The sequence below is a fragment of the Festucalex cinctus genome, chromosome 13 (genome assembly GCF_051991245.1).
Source record: "Festucalex cinctus isolate MCC-2025b chromosome 13, RoL_Fcin_1.0, whole genome shotgun sequence".
NCBI lineage: Eukaryota > Metazoa > Chordata > Actinopteri > Syngnathiformes > Syngnathidae > Festucalex > Festucalex cinctus.
In genome coordinates, this window is record NC_135423.1 from 25,247,798 (window position 1) to 25,268,589 (window position 20,792).

A 20,792-nucleotide genomic window follows, 5' to 3' on the forward strand; every position below is an offset into this window, starting at 1 on the left:
CTTTTCACAGGTGTTAAAAATAACATCAGCAACAACAAAATCACTAAAACAACTATAATACATAATTTCTTGACATACTGGTTTAGTGTGTTTAATAATTGTGTCCCTTGCATCCTTCAATTTTTCTGTATGTGGCACTCGAAGGAAGTCATAGATAAACAAATGATACAGAACGTGGAGGAACATTTATTATAGCCTAAATGTATCAAAAACCCAAGCAATTGTGTGCTACCTTGGTGGTGAATAATATATCTTAACAATCGACAACCCAATCAAAATTGACTCATCATTTTGGCTCCTGGCCCTGAATTTGAGAAACCATCATTTAGAAGACTGTAGAAACCCAATGTATTTATCTTCGTGTCTCTCACAATAATCTCACATTACCTCCCATTAACCGATGAATGTCTATTTACACTTGATGACGGACAATTTACTTACGCCAAGCTTGAATCAACAAATCATGAAAAAGTGCAATTATAGAGCTCGGGTACAGATAACTGATTGGTTGACTGTATCTGGGAAAGCTTCATTGTATTGCTAAACATTATTTCAAGGCGCTCATTCCGCTACCAGAACTAACAAATCATTTACTTTCACAATTCAGGGCATGAGCTACCCTCTAGTTTGTTGTCTGTTGTCAGGCTAGAAAAACGAGGCAACTTTCGAAGATAATCCCTCATCATCTATCATTACTGCACTTCTGTTCGGAATATGTAGCCAGCAGCTGAGCAAAATGGGCACCTAAAACAATAACTTTGAAATGAGAGAGTAGTTAATTAAGTTGCTTATTTGGACCTCACCCTTTGTTGTTCTGAGCGGTCCGACCAATGGACAGATACTACACGTCTGCTGCTCAGGAGGCTGAGGCCCCAGAGTGTGAGAGGATAGTATGAGCACAGCCATCCAGAATGCCACAGATCAAGTTACAGAGCTGGTAAATATAGCAGACACCTATGACCTCCGCGGGTCACTTAACACTCAAGAGGCATTCCAATTTGCTTTTAAAGAACCAGCATTACGACTTGAAAAAGTTGAGCTGGGCAAACAAACCAAGTTGCCCACTCTGCTAAAGCCGGCAGTTTTTTCACAGAAGATACAATTCAATAAGAAAGCTTATCTTATGTGCCAAGTCATCCCTGGTTTGTGCCAGTAAATAATTGTCATGGTACTGCAAATAGCATAGCTACAGTATTTGCACTGGACTCAGACTTCACACCGCTAAGTAAAATGTGATAACACAGACAGAACAGTGGACGCTCCAAAGTACACAATCTGCACAAAGCACAAAGCACAATCTGTTCTGTGACGCTGGTTGACTTCCAAGTCATTCTAATTTAAAACAAGTGTTGCTAGTATCGGAAATAATGTTAAGTGAACGAATGTATCTACCATGACTTCACTGAATTCACTCATATCACTCATATCTCTCTTTCTCTCTCTCTCTCTCTCTCTCTCTCTCTCTCTCTCTCTCTCTCTCTCTCTCTCTCTCTCTCTCTCTCTCTCTCTCTCTCTCTCAAGTGGCTTGCTTGGGGATGTAGCTATGTTCAGAATTAACCAATCACATTCAACCTCATGTTTAAATAGGAATCACCGCCGCACACCTGCCACCATTTAAATGTGTCTCTATTTATGCACAAATAAAGTTCAGATGTTGCACTAGTCCTGACACCTGTTTGCTTTCCAGCAGAAACCCGAATCAACTGAATGTTTTAAGCTAACACTGACTGGTATTAGGAAGTGTTCATAATTCCCTCCACCTTGACAATTCCAGCTGAAGAAAAACAGCACCAAAGAATGATGCTGCAGCCTGCCACCATGTTTCATTGTAGATGTGGTGTTCTTTGGGTAATGAGCCTCTTGGCAGTATTCCTGACCAGTTTTCTTCCCTTCTTTTCTTCAGTTTTGGAGGGACGTCCAGTTACTGATACCTTTGAACAATGAGATCCTTCTGATGCTGCGCTTGTGCTGTAAGATATAATGTGACTCCAAAAAAGTCAGGGCAAGCCTACTAGAACATCTAAACATATAGGCCTACATAGGGCTGGACGATATGGCCCAAAAATAAAATCTCGATTTTTGCAGCCATCCAGGATGATTACAATTTTAATCTATTTTAATCTAATAAATCCAACAAACGTTTATTTAAAGGTTTCATTTATTCAAAAATAATTCCTGTGCAAAATGTTCAGACACCAGTAACGTATACCGATTCTAAATCAGTTTAACATAAACTTAACATTCATAGTTTGTGCTTGAATGCCACAATTAAGTAGTTGGTAGCTATTGTCTTGTAAACAACCCATCCAGCATTCTGCCACTTGTGCAAAATTACAACACATAAAACATTTGGATGTAACAGAGCATAAGAAACACAGCCTTTAATAATCCAGAAGACAAAACTTGATTTCACGATTTAGCAAATTTTCAACGATTCGATTTTTTAAAATAACAATGTATCAAATTAATTCGATTTATTGCCCAGCCCTAGGCCTACACAATTTAGCGTCTTCAACTAATCCAGTGGTTCTCAATTATTTTCTGTCATGCCGCCCCCCCAGTAAGAAGAAAACATCTCGCCCCCCCGTGCGACTATAAATAGTATCATTTGTCTATAAAATTGTTATAAGCACACCTCTGCATAACACTGTATCCTTATTAATGTATCAGAGAATAAAAAAGAAAGAAATATTAACCAACTTACAAAGAATAGCTTTTTTAACTGTAACTGAAAAGATTTAAAGTGCATCTGAAATTAAAAAATAAAATTAAATCCTTAATTAAACTATAAACATTTTTTGACTGACCATGACAAACCATATGATACGGAAAAATAAATTACATAAAATCAATAAATAATAATGCATTCAAACTGATCACCAACATTAACTCATGAACACAATATTAAAAACAAAAAAAAAACAAAAAAAAACCTTTAGCCTGTAAACCAAAAATAAATAAAATAATTTGTGCTGATTTTTTTTTTTTTGCTGTGTGCAAAGCGCGCATGCTCAGCGCAAACAAAACCCCTACACCACCGAGCGAATGGTCCCTGCACACACTCTGCCAATAATGAGAGCGCCACTGCCCCATAATGTAGTGGAGGTGCAATTGCACTTTATTATAGGACAGAAAAATAAAAAATAAAAAAAAAATAAAAAAAAATGGTCCCCGAGGTCAAACACGCCCCCCTTGATGGAGCCTCGCGCCCCCTGGGGTGGGGGGGTGCTCGCGCCCCCCTTTGGGGGGGGGGGAGCGCCCCACTATTTGAGAAGCATTGAATGAATCTACCATGCATGTTTTTGTAATGAAAATACTAATACAAACACGGGAGAAAGTCAACATTGGAAGGCCTGAGGCTGAGCCAAGATTTGAACCATGAACCGGAACTCTGAAGCAGACGTGCCAACCACAAGTGCTGACCACCACTACAAACTGCAAGTATAATGATTATTACATAGATACATAATATACAGATCTTGCATTGGATGTTAGATTGTGCAAGAATATATGGAAGAGAGAAAATATAAACAATAGTGTTTTGACTGAAATCCGAGTATTTTCCTACCCGAAAGAAGAAATGACGTGTGTGGAAAAGGACGGTAGCGACGTGGTGGACAGGCGCTGGGAGAGGTGTTATGTTACATGACACACAGGAATAAGATGGGACACCACCACCTCCACTAAGCGCACAACCTACAGTATGATGATGCCACTCGTTCAGATTACAGTACTGATGTGACGTCCATTCTGGCCATATTTTTTGAATAAATCCGCACTATGAGGAAGAACACATTTTCTCGAACGTGCTCAGAAGAACCAGCCTGGCCCGGCTAATATCAGAATGGGGGGCGGGGATGGTGGCTCGAGTACGTATCGGGACCCACAGCGATGGATCACGGTTTAGAAACTCATTCAACACAATTAGTATCTATTAATAACGCGGAAAATAAAGCTACTGCATCATAGTAGCTATAGCTTTAACTTAAGTAAGCCACATCCTGTTATAAATGATACAATTACTCAGCATCATCTTTCAAACTAACACGTAAGTAAACAGCACTTTTAGCTACTTCAACTTTATTGGTACAAAAACACACACACACACACACACACACATCCACACACACACACACACACACCCCCTCACACCCCCACCCCCACACACGCACACACACATTTGTACAACATTTGTAACCGTAAAAAAAAAAATCTAAGCAAACAAAAGCAAAGTGGTGTCGGACAGTCAAAAATTGTTCCGATGAACTTTTCATCAACTGTATTTCATGCAAACGAGCTACGTGATGAATGTCAGGGTAGGAATTCATTAACCACTCAAAACGTTTCCATAGTTTTGACGAGTGGGTTTGGAAGCTTGCATGTATCGGTGTGATGGTAACCGAATTTACTCACCCAGCAGCGGGGGATGCGAGGTAGCAAAACGCCTCCCAAAAGTAGCTTGCTAGCTGGTTTTGTGCTGCTTTCTTCCCCGTTACATAAGTTGCAGTGGACGCTGGTGTTTGACGGAAGACCGCAGTCCTGGGCGTTTAATCAAGCCTATGCTGGAATCCAGTCGTTTCTTCGATGCAGCAAGAGTTTCAGCAACCAAGTAACGGTCGGTTCTCTTTAACTGTGACGTCACTCCGATAGCCTAACGCTATTTTGATTGGTTAACATGTCTCAAAGAACGTCACCAGCCACCGCGTCGGACCGCCTTCCACTCCGTCGTCAAGGCGATGAACGTAAACATCACAGATTTCTTTCACTAGGAAAAAAAAATGCTGCATTCAGGGTGTCGAGGAAAGAAGATGATTGAAATTAAACATCTGCTCATGGTAGATGTGTATTCTCTTCGAATACCTGACGTCATCTCCAGCTAAGATCATTACAAGTGACATTAAATAAACGAAGAGTGATATCTTTGGAATTTAAACGGTTCACAGATGAATTGTAGCAAAACAATTATTCCGAATTAACAAGACAGTGATAAATGGGACACTTGCAAAATTTAGTATTAAACTTTTTTGTTTTGTTTTGTCTGCAATCTCATAATTTTAAGGCTACAAAAATATTTAGGCTCACATTTTCATTGTATTTATTTATATTTATTTTACAGTTTTCCACAAGGAAGCTGTACTGAATAAATCCCGAACAAGTATTTCAAATGAAAATAAAATTCTGAAAGAACAGCTACTTCAACATTCAGTATGCTGTTGCATTTTTTTTTTTAAATAGCCTTCATATGTGACCAGAGACCATAAAGATTCAGAGTTACCACATATTTATACTGTACATATTAGGGATGTAACGATATCCAAACATCACTATACGATATTATCACGATATGAAGGTCACAATACGATAATTATCACAATATTGTGGGGAGGTTGGCGATATTAAAAAAGGTGACAATATTGTAAAAAAAAAAAAAAAAAAAAAAAAGCTCATACTAAAAAAAATTATACAATATTGTACTTTTGTACATTTCAGCAATGCATAGAAACAACCTACAACGTCTAATAACATTAATATTGAGGCACTTACATGCTAATGCTAGCACACATTGAGTTCCTCCACATATTGACTCATATTAGTTATTATTCATCTGACCATTAGCATGGATTTGAAACATAGAAGGCCCAAAACATGCTATGTGAAAATTAAACTGCACTAAAAAAACTAGCCACCAGAGGGTGCTAGAACTGCACAAATGGAAATCAATCTGAAGATGTGCTCCTTTTAATATCATGACATGATGACGACGATATATATTGGGGCTGTTTTAAAATCGCGATATCACGATATTGCTGTTATTGTTGCATCCCTAGTACATATGTCCTGTATACTCATAATAACAAAATCAGGTGGCAACAAAACAGGACAAAAAAAGATTCAAGAGAGTATAAACAGCAAATTGTGGTCAAATAATTTGTCAGATTAGTCATTTTATGATTAAAAAAAAAAATTCTGTCATAGGCACAACTGTTTGTTTGTTTGTTTATTTGTTCTTTTTTCCTTTCGGACAGCATTGTTGACAATCAAACATTTCATCATACAATTTTGACATATAATAACCGAAAAGAAAAAGGGCTGGCAGGAAGAAGCATAAAGCTTATATATTCCCGCCCCCATACTAAACTAGGACGCATAAAATCAAGCAGTAATAATAAAGATCAACAGAGATGATAAAATTTCACTCAGTTCATCAAGTCCATGAAGTTAGATATCCAGTTGATTACATTCGGAGACATTTGATTCAGGCAAATGGATTATTGAAAGTTCACTCAGTTCATCAATTCCATGAAGCTAGTTATCCAGTTGATTACATTCGGAGACTTTTGATTCAGGCAAATGGATTATTGAAAGTCAATCAGATCCTCTTCACCAGTGATTTGATCGCATATAGATCATGACAGAAGATTCGTTCCAGTAGTTTGTTGATCACTTGTTGATTAATACCAATGTGGATTATCACAGTCCAGCAGCTTTAGATAACTGGGCATAGTGAAAACCATTTGTCCGACACCTCCTTCAGTCAGATCCGTCTTCATCACGATTTCGGTTCATCGCGACTTTTTTCTCCAGTTCCAGCAACCTTGTGGCCATGTCTCTCCTCATTCCGTTCATGGCAAGGTTGAGTGCTGCAAGGTCGTTTTTCACCAGAGAAGTGTCATCACAGGCCTTAGTTCGGCCGGCTTGCACGCCAGTGATGGCTCTCAGGGTGGCCTCAGCCATTTCCTCTGCATTCTTCTGGCGATCAGACATTTTGCGCAGCGTACGAAACAGCCAGTGGGTTCCAATCCCCAGCAGCATCAGCATAACCACCAGCACAGCCAGCAGGTACAAATCTTCCACATCCTCCAGATCCAGAGGCGTAAGATCTGTTCACCATATGAAGATGTGTGCTTGTAAGGGAACTGACTTTTGCAACTCTGTTTAATGAAGATTTTCAGAACAGTTTTGTCACTTTACTAATATTTTTGTTTACATGAAAAAGCTGATGACCAATCCCAGATATGGGCACGTTCTTTAATATTAGCAAAAGTCTTTGACAAGAGCTGAACGGTCTCCTTCTAACATGTTAATAGTTAGATTGTCCTTTGTAACGTATTCCTTGGTTGGTTAACTTGTGATAACAAATAAAAGATCCGAGAATTCATTTTGAAAATCACAGAATATACTATTATTCTTAAGTGACTCCTAAGCTGCATTGCAATGATGTCACATTAAGAATTAAGACAACTGATGAAATCCAAAAGAATAACATACAAATCACATTTAGGCAGCGTAATAATGACAACAGTGAACTCCCCTCACCACAGAGAAACAGGGGAATGACAATCAAAGCTATAAAGTATGATGTGCTTACGTGCTGTGACATTGCATGTCCAAATTACTACAAGAACTGTATAACACCTTGGAATATTCAGTGACATTCTAAAGTAACAACTAAAGCATTTTCAGTTTTAGACACTGTTGATTGGACAGTGCGTCTGCTACCAATGCAATGACATACAGTAATTGTGATCGAGTAGAACTTAGGTCTATAAATGGGTATGTTGCAAGGACTACTTTTAAGGCCTAAAACTTTAATTTGCAACATACACTAAGCATTTGAACAGTTAATTCATTTTCTTTCATGAGTTGAGTTGAGTTGGTTTATTAAAAGGACAGTGTGCAGTAACATTAAAAAGATGGCTGCACCAGATTTAGCAAAATGCTAATTTCCATCTGTAGTCCTCATAAAATAAAATTGCATAACAGTTAAAAACTACATACAAACAACATACGAAGCACCAAAATTACATTCAACTAACATATGAAGTATCAGATACGCAGTACAGCATTATTAAATTACATATCCTATTAAAAAAAAAAGAGGCAGAATTATACACAACATCAATTTACAAATCTATAACAAGCACAAAATACATAAATCGTAGAGGTGGTAGTCATAATATGTTCGCTATTGAAGCAACAACAGTTATACTTGTGGCTGTGTGCATCAGACGGTACCCACTAGGGCAGGGGTGGCGAGATCCGGTCCTCGAGGGCCGCAGTCCTGCTGATTTTGGATATTTCCCTTCTTCAACACAGCTGATTCATGATCAGCTCATCAGCAAGCTCTGCAGAAACCTGATAACGAGCCTGTTAATTGGAATCAGCTGCACTTCGAGTAGGGAAATCTACAAAACCTGCAGGACACCGGCCCTCGAGGACCGCAGTTTGCCACCCCTGCACTAGGGTATCGTCTGATGGACGTGTACCCAGGTACTAAAAATGTGGACAGGACTGAAATTCAAGGAGCCAGCCTTTGACTGCGCGTGAAAAGCTATTAAAATTGGTGTTATTTTTCATGTGGTCGGGGAGCCCGTTCCACTCTTTTGGTTGGACACTCAAAAGATGAAAATGAGAGAAGGGATAAACAATTCAACTTTTATTTGTAAGCTACTGTAAGTTACTTGTAGCAATCCAGCAACACTTGTTTGATTACACCAAATTCATGTGAGCAATACTACTGAAACAGACTTGGGACTGAAGCTCCTTGCAAAAGTATTCATCCCCCTTGAGTTTTGTCAACATTTTGGGACGGTACAACCACAAAACATTTCATTGAAAATTTATGTGAAAGTTAAACACTCAAAGTGAAACAATATTTCAAACTTGTTTTACAACTAAAAAATTAAAAAGTAGGGCGTACAAAAGTATTCATCCCCCCTGAATTAATAATTTGTCGAACCCCCTTTTGCAGCAATTACAGCTTCAAGTCTTTTGGGGTATGTCTCTATTAGTTTTGCACTTCTAGGGACTGAAATTTTTGCCCATCATCCTTGCAAAACAGCTCCAGCTCAGCCAGGTTTAGATGGAGGACGTTGTTTCCATCTTCCCTGTCCCTGCAGAAGAGAAGCACCCCCAGAGCATGATGCTCCCACCACCATGTTTGACAGTGGGGATGGTGTGTTGAGAATGATGAGCAGGGTTGTTTTTGATAGCCACTTTGTTTCACTTCATGATAGTTAGGGATGTTAATGATATCCAAACATCACGATACGATATCACGATATGAAGGTGACAATACGATAATTATCACTATATTGTGGTGGGGAGTTGGCGATATTTAAAAAAGATCAATATTGTAAAAAAAAAAAAAAAAAAAAAAAAAAAAAAAAAAAAAAAAACTCATACTAAAAAAAAAACCCCACACGATTGTGCTTTTGTACATAACAGCAATGCATATAAAACACCTACAATCTCTAATAACAATATTGAGGCACTTATTTGCTAAGGCAAGCACACATTGATCGCTTCACAAGCAAATTAGGTTCCCCTTCATCTGACAATTAGCATACATTTTAAACATAGAAGGCCAAAACATCCCTAATGAAAATTAAATTGCACTAATAAAGTAGCCACTAGAGTGTGCTAGAACTGCACCAATGGAAATCAACCTGACTTTTTTAACAGATGTGGTCCTTTTAAATATTGTGAACATGACGATATTGTGGCAGTTTTAATATCATGTTATCACAATATTGTGCTTATCATTACATCCCTGATAGTGTACTACTTTGTGTCTACCTTTCACATAAAATTTCAATGAAATATTTTTATGTTTGTAGTCGTACCATGCTAAAATGCTGACAAACTCAACAGGGTGAATACTTTTGCAAGGCGTATCTGCAGCATGGTGAACAAGTAGTTAGCTCGTCTGTGGCACAGTTGTTTTGATTTTAATTTTGGAGCCTTTGGCTTCCTCCCGCATTTCAAAACTATTCATATTAGCGTTCATGAGAAAGAAAAGAGCAGACAAATATCTATAAATGTACTGTATATAATATTTTTTGGTCTCCCCCCCAGCACATTTGATATTGGAGTAATCCAGTTACTAAAAGTAAAGTTACATTGCATTAATATTATGATACTTTGATGACATTATCAAATACATTTTATTTTATTTTTTACAGGTTACACTATTTACATCGGAATACATTTTTTAAAGTACCCCTGCCAATTCTGAGAGGTTTGCATGAAGTTGTATTAACTCCAACAGAGACCTTCTGACATCTACGAAGTACTAAATAACCACCAATCACTGGTTAATAAACAGTAATGCTTTTGTAATACACTTTAAAGCAAAATTTAAATGAATCATATTAGTCGATTAATCAATTGAATAATGGTAGATTAACTGATTCTAAGAATATTCGACAGCGACAGCAATAGTGGGACTACGTGAACACAATATCTTTTTACCAACAGTTTGCCCATCTCATTTATTTGCTCTTGTGAAGTCTTATTTGTGGTAGGGCTGGACGATTATGGGAAAAATAATCACAATTATTTTCATTAAGATTGAAATCACAATTAATAAAACAATCAAAACTTAACATTTTTTCAACTATTAAAACTGTTGTTAGTGGATAGGAAGAATGTAGTTACAGATATCTCGAATGGTCTTTTTATCTTAACAAAACTGAATTAGAGAAATGGAGCACATTCCCAGTCAAGCGGTGAAATGTTAACAAGGCTTGAAATAGTCTCGATAGTTTTTCTAAATGTACTCTATTGTGGCTTGCAAGACATCCAATCTTAGTCCACTGCATTATGAGCACATTCATTTGACAGTACATTTTGAGGAAGCCAAAGCTATTAAATGTTAAATAACTTCAACCTACATTTACATGGACGTGACTCTTTAATGATACATTTTCATTCAAGCATTGCAGGGTTGACCCTGTGTGTGGTTACAGGAGAGAGACAAACAAAGAACATTACAAATAAATAAACAAATAAGAAAATCCAAAACATCAAAAAGCAATAAGTATTATGTAATAGTTCATCAATGCTTAATGCAAAACATTTAGTCAAGTTTATTCAGCAGAAACAGCACTAAAACTTCCCTTACAACTAATAAACATGCCTGATGTAAAAGACATCCAACCGGACGTCTCACTCATTAAAATTAAAATCAAACCTGCTCTTAGCAAGTACTCGACCTTCATACCTTAGCTTTATTAATTACATTTCCTGATATTCAAGTACAACAGTGGTACTATTAAGTAGAAATACTGTTTAATTAAGTTATAAAGAAAGTATCACTGGATACTGTGGCATATAAAACAGTAACAAAAACAAGCTGAAGCAAAGTGTTGTCACACATGCGGAACAATAAAACAAAAGCCCAAATAAATGCAACTCAACAATAAGAGATTGATTTGGGATTTGAATGCAGCATCTATTCCATTACATTGCACACAATCAGGAATGGAAGTAAGAAAAGGATAGTGAGGTTGGTCAAATAAATAGAAAACCAAATACTATTACACAAAAAGACATCTTTGAGGAAAAACAAGCAGGTGGATGTTACACTAAGTGTAGTTAAAGATGAACTGGAGTGACTTGCACAAGAATAATAGGTGATTTACACTTCCATTCTTAAGTACTGAAACAGTAAAGCTGATTCCTTTATCTATACCTGCCTTTTGAAAAGAAAAAAGAATGGCTTGGACAAAAGATGAATACATTTATTTAAAATACAAAAACATAACTCTCAGTGGTGGGAAAAAATTGTTGCTTAACTTCAGTAGATTTGCGTATGGCCTTCTTTTGATGACCTTAATGATGCCCTCCATTTGAAAACAGATTACTTTGACAAAAAAACAAAAAAAAAACCTTTTCAAACATCACAGTTGATATGAAATTAAAAAGAAAACAGTTGAAAGAGTGAGGTACAGGAACCCCCCCAAATGGACCACAGCAAAATGGAGGATAAAGAGAACCAACCTTATTTAAGTGTTTCACTTTTATCATTAGCTAACTTATATTGTTTGTCCTTTACGTTGTAAAGCTACGGATTAGGAACATGTTAGATGGCATAAAGGCAATAGCCAACAATGCCAAGCTGTTTCCTCATATCAGTATGAGCACTATGAGGAAAATCTGCACATTAAAGTTCATTTTGTTTGTGCCAAGTTATCAAAACGAAAATGTATTCTATGTAATTGGCAGTGACACAAAAAACAACAAAAAACCCTAAACAAACAACTAAGCAATGAAGGAACTGGTCTCACTGTTCCATTAGTTTTGGTGTTGATTCATTTTAAATTCATGATTCTGAGAAAAAAAAAGAGAAAAAAAGTACTTAGTTGGTGCTACTCATCAAAAAAAAAAAAAAAAAAAAAAAAAAAAAAGGAACGCAAATAGGGGTTGTGTGTCCCTCAAGGCTACATGTAGGTAAAATGAGATTTAAAATGCAAATGCTTTCATTGGATTGGAAGGTCCAATAAACAACAGTTTAGCTGTCACCAAGTGCCTGAACATCTCATAGTTGTGGCAAAGCCTGTAGGGAGCAGCATACAACAAAAGAATGGTTGCGCCATGACAAAGCTTGTGTTTTACAAAAAGCTGATAGAAATCAGTGAGGTCACACTTTGCTTCAATGACATCAGCCTTGTGATATTATACAGAAGGGGCTCGCCAAGTTTTCTCATCATTATTCTTTGTAAACACCCTTGCACATTGCTGTTTACTTCCATCAACCAATCGACAGTGAATCAAAAGTGTACACAACTTACAGGAATAATGTAAAAGATAAGTAGTCTTTAGTGGACACATTTGGTGTCAAGTTGCTAAATGCTATAACTTTTTTTTTTTTTTTTTTTTTTTAAATGTGCATATTGATTTCTTTTTCACAGAATAAGATGATGTGATGATGGTTTCTAGCTTATCAAAAATTGTGGACAATTCCAACAAAATATGATGAGTCTATAGAATATAGTGGAACCTTGTACGCCCTAGTTTTTGTATGATTATTTTTCGTACATTTGCCATTTATTTCCTGGAATTGATACACATTCATACAAAGCCTTTCTCAAGTTAAGTACAGAGAGATCAGATGGCAAAATGTATTCCACAATGCAAACTTTTATTAATACGTCAAGGCAATCTAACACTCCCAGTCTGCTCTGCGTATGATCATGTTAAACGGACATTATTTATGTTTTTGCAAGAAAAGGAGGGGCACTTTTACAGGTGAAGGTTAGCTTTTGTGGTGCTCGATTCTAGATCAGTGGTTCTTAAACTTGTACTGAAGTATGTACGGAACCCCACCAATTTCCGATGCACACTCACCGAACCATTCTTTCCTGAAAAATAAAATGTGATCCACTTCATCAGTCATTTATATAATTTCATATTGTTTATTGATGTAAAGCTATAGTTATATTCTATACAATATATGTTGTTGGTGTCTGAAACAGATTTATCAGATTTACATTATTTCCTATGGGAAATATTGCTTTGGATTTTGTGCGATTCGGTTTGTCAGACTTTCTAGAATGGATTCGTCACAAACAAACAAACAAACAAACAAACAAACAAACAAAACGGCCTTCCACTGTATATCCTAACTTGTCGCAACTGGGAAATGATGCTGTTCTCAACACTTTCTCGATGTAGATGATGCAACATCATTGGTTCCACTCAACAGCGCTACCTCTCAATGTTTCAGTGTACCTTGTGGCACAGGTGGCCAAGTGTTTTTGTGTACTCGCCGATGCAGCTGTGGTGCATTCATGCAGAGATAGGTGCAGCAGTGCCATCCCATTGGAAGCTTTGAGCTGCCTGCAAGTTTCCTCTCTCTAGCTGTCCTCCATTCCCTGCACCTCGTGGATGCCATAAACTAAAGCTTAATACAGTAAATAAAGAAATAATCCTATCCAGTGTGGCGTCCCAGCAGCCTACTTGTGTTCCACTGTTGAGAGATGAAACTCATCTTCAATGTCAGCTAAAAAGTCCGCAATTAATCCAACTAATCATATAGTAAAGAAAATGGTCAGCAGGCGATTCACTTGGTCTTGGGCACAACAAGTATCTGATCACCATCTTGGATATTGTAGGAGTGAAGAGCTCGCGTGTTGTACTTGAGTTCGTCTGGGCCAAAAGCGGTGTTCTTGTCGATATAATACAGCCTCATGCTGTTGGTGGACAGCTGCACCACTGACGTCAGCTGCTTCTTCAGCTCGGCCACCGTCTGGTCTAAACGGATGTTTAGCTGGAAAAATGCACATCGTTCATGCATTTAGGCATTGAATTGGATGTCTGGCTTTTATGTAGAGCAGGGAGATTAAAAAAAAGTGGTCCCTCGCCCGTGGTTCACTTATTGCGGATTCACTCCATCGTGGATTTTTACCCCCGTCCCATTTTCAATAGTGAGTACCCCATAAAATTCTTTATTCATGCTTCTATTTGGCATTTTTTTTTGTGTAATATTTGAGCAAATCTAAACAGCTCATTCTTTCATTCAACACAATCTATTACACTTTTAATCAAAATATAGAATATTTGGTAAATTAAGAAATGTGTATCAGAAGTTTAAAAAAAAAAGTTGATATTTTACTTCTTTAAATTCTGAGTAAGTCAGTGTCCCATCACTGGTGAGCTATTTTTAGAACAGGTCCCCAGGATGTGGACCTTCGCTAGAGTGGCCGTACACAACGCTTCAAAGAGAGAATGTTTAACATGATATGGTTAATGTCTGCTAAAGTGATTACTGTATGTAACAATATTCAAATGTCACGATACGATATCACGATATGAAGCTCACGATCTGATAATTATGATATTGTGGGGACTGGGGAGGTTGGCAATATTTTTTTTTAAAAAAAAGGTCACAATATTGTTTTTTAAAAAAAAGCACACTATTGTGCTTTTGTACATATCAATGTTAATAATAATAATATAATAATAATATTATTATTATTATTATTATTATTATTATTATTATTATTGTGTTTTATTATAGGGGTGTTAAAAAAAATCGATTCGGCGATATATCGCGATACTACATCGCGCGATTCTCGAATCGATTCAATAAAAAAAAAATCGATTTTTTATTTTATTTTATTTTATTTTATTTTTTTTATTAAGAGCTCAGAATTGTTCATTCGGTAGTCTTACCGATTCAACGTCTTATCATCATTGCCTTTTTTTTTTTGTGTGTGTGTGTGTGTGAATCGATTTTTAAACTTCCATTTTTAATGGAAAAATATTCAACAAAACGTCTGACTTCGGGTTAGGATTCACACCTTGAGCATGGAAGAATGTTATATGAACGGAACATTAAGCCTTAATATTTTATTTTAATGCTGTTCAAACATGAAACAGATTACAACCTCTATAAGACTGAAATTTCAGATAAATAAATAATACATTTTCATATAAATCTTACATTCTACAAGCTTACTGATTAGTATTTTCTAAATTTGAATGAAAAAAAATCGCAACAATCGACTTATAAATTCGTATCGGGATTAATCGGTATCGAATCGAATCGTGACCTGTGAATCGTGATACGAATCGAATCGTCAGGTACTAGGCAATTCACACCCCTATTTTATTATGTTATTATTATTATGGTATGTTGCTAATACACACACTGAGTTCCTCCATATATTGACATGCTTCACAGGCATATTATGTTCTCCATCTGACAATTAGTGCAGATTTTAAACATAGAAGGGCCAAAACATCCCTAATGGAAATTTAAATTGCACTAAAAAAAAATAGCCAGAGAGAGAGTGTGCTAGAACTGCACAAATGGAAATCAACCTGTTTTGACATTTTTAACAAATTTAAATATCGTGAACATGACGACAATGTTGTGGCAGTTTTAATATCACGATATTGCGCTTATCGTTACATCCCTAGTGATTACTATCTCCTTATTTGAAAACCCAACCGAAAAGTATTGGCACAAACATCCGAGTAGTATGCTATGTGTATTTCTCGTAGGTGTTTTTCTCACAAATTTGCCCCTTGATAAAGTCGCAAATTTGCCACTTTATTAAGTCGCAAATTCGCTACTTTATAAACTTGCAAATTTACGAATTTTTCGCAAATTGCGAGTTTTTTGTCAGAATATTGACCCCCCCCTCAAAATTTTTTATATATATATATATATATATATATATATATATATATATATACACATACACACACACACACACACCCCCACACACACACACACCCCACACACACATACATACATATATTTATGTGGCCCTAATACACAGTCGTATTATCCGAATACCTGAATATGCAATAAAATTTTCAGTAGAATATCCGCATATCAAAATATTTGATAGCTGCAGCCCTAAAACTATTCAGTAAGAGGAAAAGAGCATGAAAACAGTTTGGCAGAAAAAATGAGCCTGTAACAAAACTGACTCTCCTGTTTGTTTACATTTGCACTTTAGAGCTAGATCATACATTTTGTCGCAGTCTGCTCAATAAAAGGAAAACATGTTTAACAGGCATTTTTTTTTTTTTTTTTACAATACAAAATTTGCAAAAATGTCTCCGTTCTTGTGGACTCAATCTCACATCTTGTCTCTTGTGGGATTTGTGTCTCGTCTCATGCCTATTCATTCTTTGAGGTGCTAATCCACACTAGGGTCGGGAACATGCTGGAGTCGATCTCAACTGCCTTTGGGCAAGTGACAGGGTAGACCCTGAACTGGTCACCATGTAATTGCAAGCCAATGAATTTATATGAAAGCTTATCTGGTGCTGTAGTTCAGTTAGAGTTGTTAACTTAATAAACACTGACTTGCAGTCTTTTAAGCATTCATTACAGTTGTAAATTAAATCAACAATAATGCAAACAAATCTGAGACTTTTTAAACTTGTTGTTTTCAAACGAGCACCTCTTGTTTTGGTTCAAGTGACAAACCTGTTCCACTTTTTCTTCACAGTGAACCTCAACTTGAGCGTGGCAGCGTGGTCGGAGATCGATCTCAGCCAGCGGTTCCAACTTCCCATACTTGTTCACAAGACAATGGTATCTGCAAAAAATAAAAAATAAAAAAAATAAAATAAAAAAATTAAAACTAGTATGCACTACTTTCTGTGATGAAGGAATTGTTCACTTTTGTTACATATTTTCATGTGATTGTTTCATATTCATGGCAGTAGTGTTCATACGAACATTACTGTAAAGATGACTATACTGTACCACTGCACTAGTGTAGTAAAGTCAAGGATGCCCTAACCAACTGCCATCATCATCACCATCACCGCCCAGTTAGTTTAGGTGAGTTATGAAGATACAGTACACTTAAGCTATGGTTACATGTTTGTGTTTTATGCAGAATCAAACAGTCCGCAAGGAAGTACACACACCTGTGAGGTAGCTCCTCCTCAGGACAGTGCAAGTAGTAACGGATGAAGAACCTCTCGGCATCTTCTCTCTCACTTTCAGTCACAACGCTTCCATTCAGCAGTGATATAGAGGGAAGCCTGAAGACACAATCACGATGGAGCAATCAGACAGATATTTGTAACATGATGTAAAAATGCGCTAATGACAGATGGGGATCAAGTGTCCCAAGCAATTTTGTTTTTAAAGCGACTCACTGCGCTATCACCAGGCTGCGCCTCTCCTCATTGGTGTATGTCTGCAGTAACGGGATGCCTTGTAATCGCACTTCCTCCAGTTTAGGAAAGAAATTCAGCTTCTCAATGTCTTCCCATCGATTCAGACCTGGTCATATTTAAAAGGTGACATATTTACTTTTTAATTGCTTGAGGAGTTGCTATGGGGTATAAACGTTACAGGACATATTTCCATGTGGGTTAAGATGGGGAATTTTGGAAAAGGTATCAACAAGCATAAATATAAACATTTTGTTTTGTCATAAGTAGAGATGTTCGATACCACTTTTTTTTCAGACCGATACCAATACTCAGACCCTCAGTACTCACCGATACCGATACCAACTGCCGATACCAGTAGTACATTTTGACAAATAAAAAAAAAAAATCACTAAAAGATATTTTTAAACAAATATATTTCCTTTAATTTTGACAAAACAAAACAAAACAGCACAGTCACTCTTCAATAGTCTTTTTTTTTTTTTTTTTTTGTGCGTGCGTTTGCGTGTGTGCGTTTGCGTGCGTTTGCGTGCGTGCGCGTGCGTGCGTGCAAATACGTATAAATTTATACTCATTCATTCACCTAAAACCTTATAAATATCCCATTACCCTTCGCCTTAACCAGGTACTTCAGAATCTTGCCAGAGTCGTGAGGTTTAAATGGTCAGGAGACCAGAGAAAAGGTCAGAAAAAAAAAGAAATAAAGAGAAAAGAAAGGTAAATCAAAGTGAAATCCAGCACCGACCAAACACTTCCTGCCTTCCCCATGATTACAAAATCAAAGTCTTACGCCAACCCCGGAAGCCTCTAAATTCCAGCAAATTTAGCGAGATCTCAAGAGACCAGAGGAAAAACTAAAGAGAGGAAGGAGGGAAGGATCGATAAGGCAGAGTGAGATCCATAGAAGCCAGTACATCCAATCCATCAAAGTGAAGTCCAGCAACAACAAGACCCCTCCTGCGTGGTTACAAAACCAGAGTCTTATGCCAACCCCAGAAACCTCATACTTCTAATAAATTAAGATCTCAAGTGACCAGAGGAAAAACTAAAGAGAGGAAGGAGGGAAGGATAGATAAAGCAAAGTGAGAACCACAGACACCAGCACCAACTGATTCAAGGGGCTGTGGGAGGGAGAGGGTACTTCTGTTGAGTTTCAGTAGATGCTGGTGCGACGGATCTGGCATGCATAAGGACCACCACCAAAGAAAGAAGCCGTCAACCGCGGTCCAGCAAAGCGAGCACCCCCCCCCCCCCCCCGGAATCCCCAGGCCGCGGCAGCACCAAGGCCACCCCCAAGCCACCCGAGCGGACACCGGTCGGCGAGCCGACCCAGACACCCGGAACACCCCCGCCCCAGCCCCGGCCCACACCCCCGAGCCCAAGGCCGCAGAACGAGGCCCAGCGGGCCCCCACAGCGCCCCACCGGTCCCCAGCCCCCATCCCCCCACGACCCCCCCACACCCCACCCAAACCCGCCATCCACCACGACCCAGGCCCCACCACCCCCGACCCCCAAACCCCCGAACACACCCCGACCCCCAGCACCCAACCCCCCACCCACCCATACCTCCACCCCCCCCCAAACAAGCCGCCCCCCCCCCCCCCCCCCCCCGACGGCCGCCACCCCCCCCGCGAACCCGGCCCCCCGCGAGAACCCCCCCCGGAAACCGGCACTCTTCAATAGTCTTAATGCTCAAAATAAAACACACAAATGCTCCTTTAGTTCAAGATTCACAATTTTGAGGTATTTCCAAACCGGTGAAGTTTTGGTGAAAAACTGTTGCAAAGCTAGCGCCAGTTACAGGCAAGTAGGACTCACTTAACGTCTTCCCCCTCTTCCATCGGTCGCTTATACTCTTCTGAGTCACCAGTACTCCAGTACTTGAAAAAAGGCTGGTATCGGCCAGATACCGATACCTGGTATCGGTACTCACCCATTCCTAGTCATAAGCCATTTAAGCAAAATAATACAATTAAAAAGCACAGCATTTCAACTCGGGCTGGGTATTTCCGCCAACCTCATGATACGATACGTATCCCATATGTATCCCAATACATGATCTTCAAGGCGATACGTATGCCAATATTTTACATTAATTTACTTGCATTTTATAATAACAGTCATATATATACCTAAAAGATATTTTTATTATGCTGGATGAAAAAAATGTTTTTGTTAGTAGCTCTTCTGGTTTAACACCAAGCGGCATGCCTGGTCTAAATGTGTACGCACTGCAGAGCAAGGAGCAGTTTTCACAGACACACCGGTAAAATTTATTAATAGGCATGAGTCGTCGATATAAGCAAGTATTAAGATTCCAGCTCTAAAATGTGCATATTTGAAATATTTGGGGAAATAAGAACGGCATTTTTTTCATGTAAGAAATTCTATTTCCTTTTTAAACAAAATATATTAAAATTGGTACATTAAGACACGTGCCATGTTAAGTTTATCAGTAAATAAATGTTGATATTCTTCCTCTACTTTCATTTTCTTAGCAAGACACAGTGTCCAATCACTGGTGAGCTATTTTTCCATTAATTGAAGGCAATTAACTTCAAAGGCGCTGCTGTTTTTTATTTTTTAGGTACAGTGGTACCTCTACTTACGAAATTAATTGGTTTTGGAAGAAAGTTCTTAAGTAGAAAAATTTGTAAGTAGAGACGCATTTTCCATGTAAATGCCCTAATCCGTTCCAAGCCTCCCAAATTTCAGACATAAATGTTTTATAAAGCATAAAAATGCATCAAAACATGTAACAAATACATGTTACAATTAGATTATTGCACAATAAATGAGAGTTGTGCATAATGTAAATAACAAAGAATAGAGTAAAGAATAAAAATGATGGTCATTTACCTTTTTAACTGCTGTCCTCATCGTTTTTTTTGCCCTCTGGTTCATGTTCTCCTCCCTCAGAAGTGTTTTTTTTTTTTTTTTTTGCCTGGTGTTTTGTAAAGAACTGATCCATGGATGTTATTTATTTATTTATTTTTTATTTTTATTTTTATTTAATTTTATTTTATTTTTATTTTTTTTAAAACAATCCTTCGTTGATGTCCAATGCAAACATCATCTTAGTGAGCAAACGCCCGACTGGTGAACACTTTTCTGGGCGATTCTTTTAAACAAATTCTGAAACTTCATGGAAACTTCCGGTATGGCGAGGCATCTTTTTAAAAAAAAAGGCCCGTCTCGTTGCAATTAAAAACTTACTGTGCCTTCATCAATCACCTATTGTTTGAATGTTTGCACAAATTCGTTGGCCGTTAGTTCATACATTTACGAAAAACTATCGGAACACCTCATGGGCCGCGGGATGAATGATGAGGACGCTGTATAGACACCGATCTAGTAT

General features: G+C 37.8%; 2 protein-coding genes across 7 annotated transcripts in view; both read right to left on the reverse strand.

Moving 5' to 3' along the window:
• usp2a (ubiquitin specific peptidase 2a) overlaps positions 1–4,614 on the reverse strand; it is a 57,075-nt gene extending 52,461 nt beyond the window's left edge. For both annotated transcript variants that reach the window (XM_077541099.1, XM_077541094.1), the window contains exon 1: positions 4,414–4,614. The gene's annotated coding sequence lies outside the window, so the exon portion shown is untranslated. The remainder of the gene's footprint in view (positions 1–4,413) is intronic.
• An 8,294-nt stretch (positions 4,615–12,908) lies between these two features.
• tbcela (tubulin folding cofactor E-like a) overlaps positions 12,909–20,792 on the reverse strand; it is a 49,045-nt gene continuing 41,161 nt past the window's right edge. For all 5 annotated transcript variants that reach the window (XM_077540719.1, XM_077540717.1, XM_077540716.1 and 2 more), the window contains 4 exons: positions 17,416–17,542; positions 17,182–17,298; positions 16,733–16,844; positions 12,909–14,053 (listed from right to left, as the gene is read on the reverse strand). In XM_077540719.1, the coding sequence (XP_077396845.1) occupies positions 13,847–14,053; positions 16,733–16,844; positions 17,182–17,298; positions 17,416–17,542 (563 nt within the window). In that variant the 3' untranslated portion in view covers positions 12,909–13,846. The remainder of the gene's footprint in view (positions 14,054–16,732; positions 16,845–17,181; positions 17,299–17,415; positions 17,543–20,792) is intronic.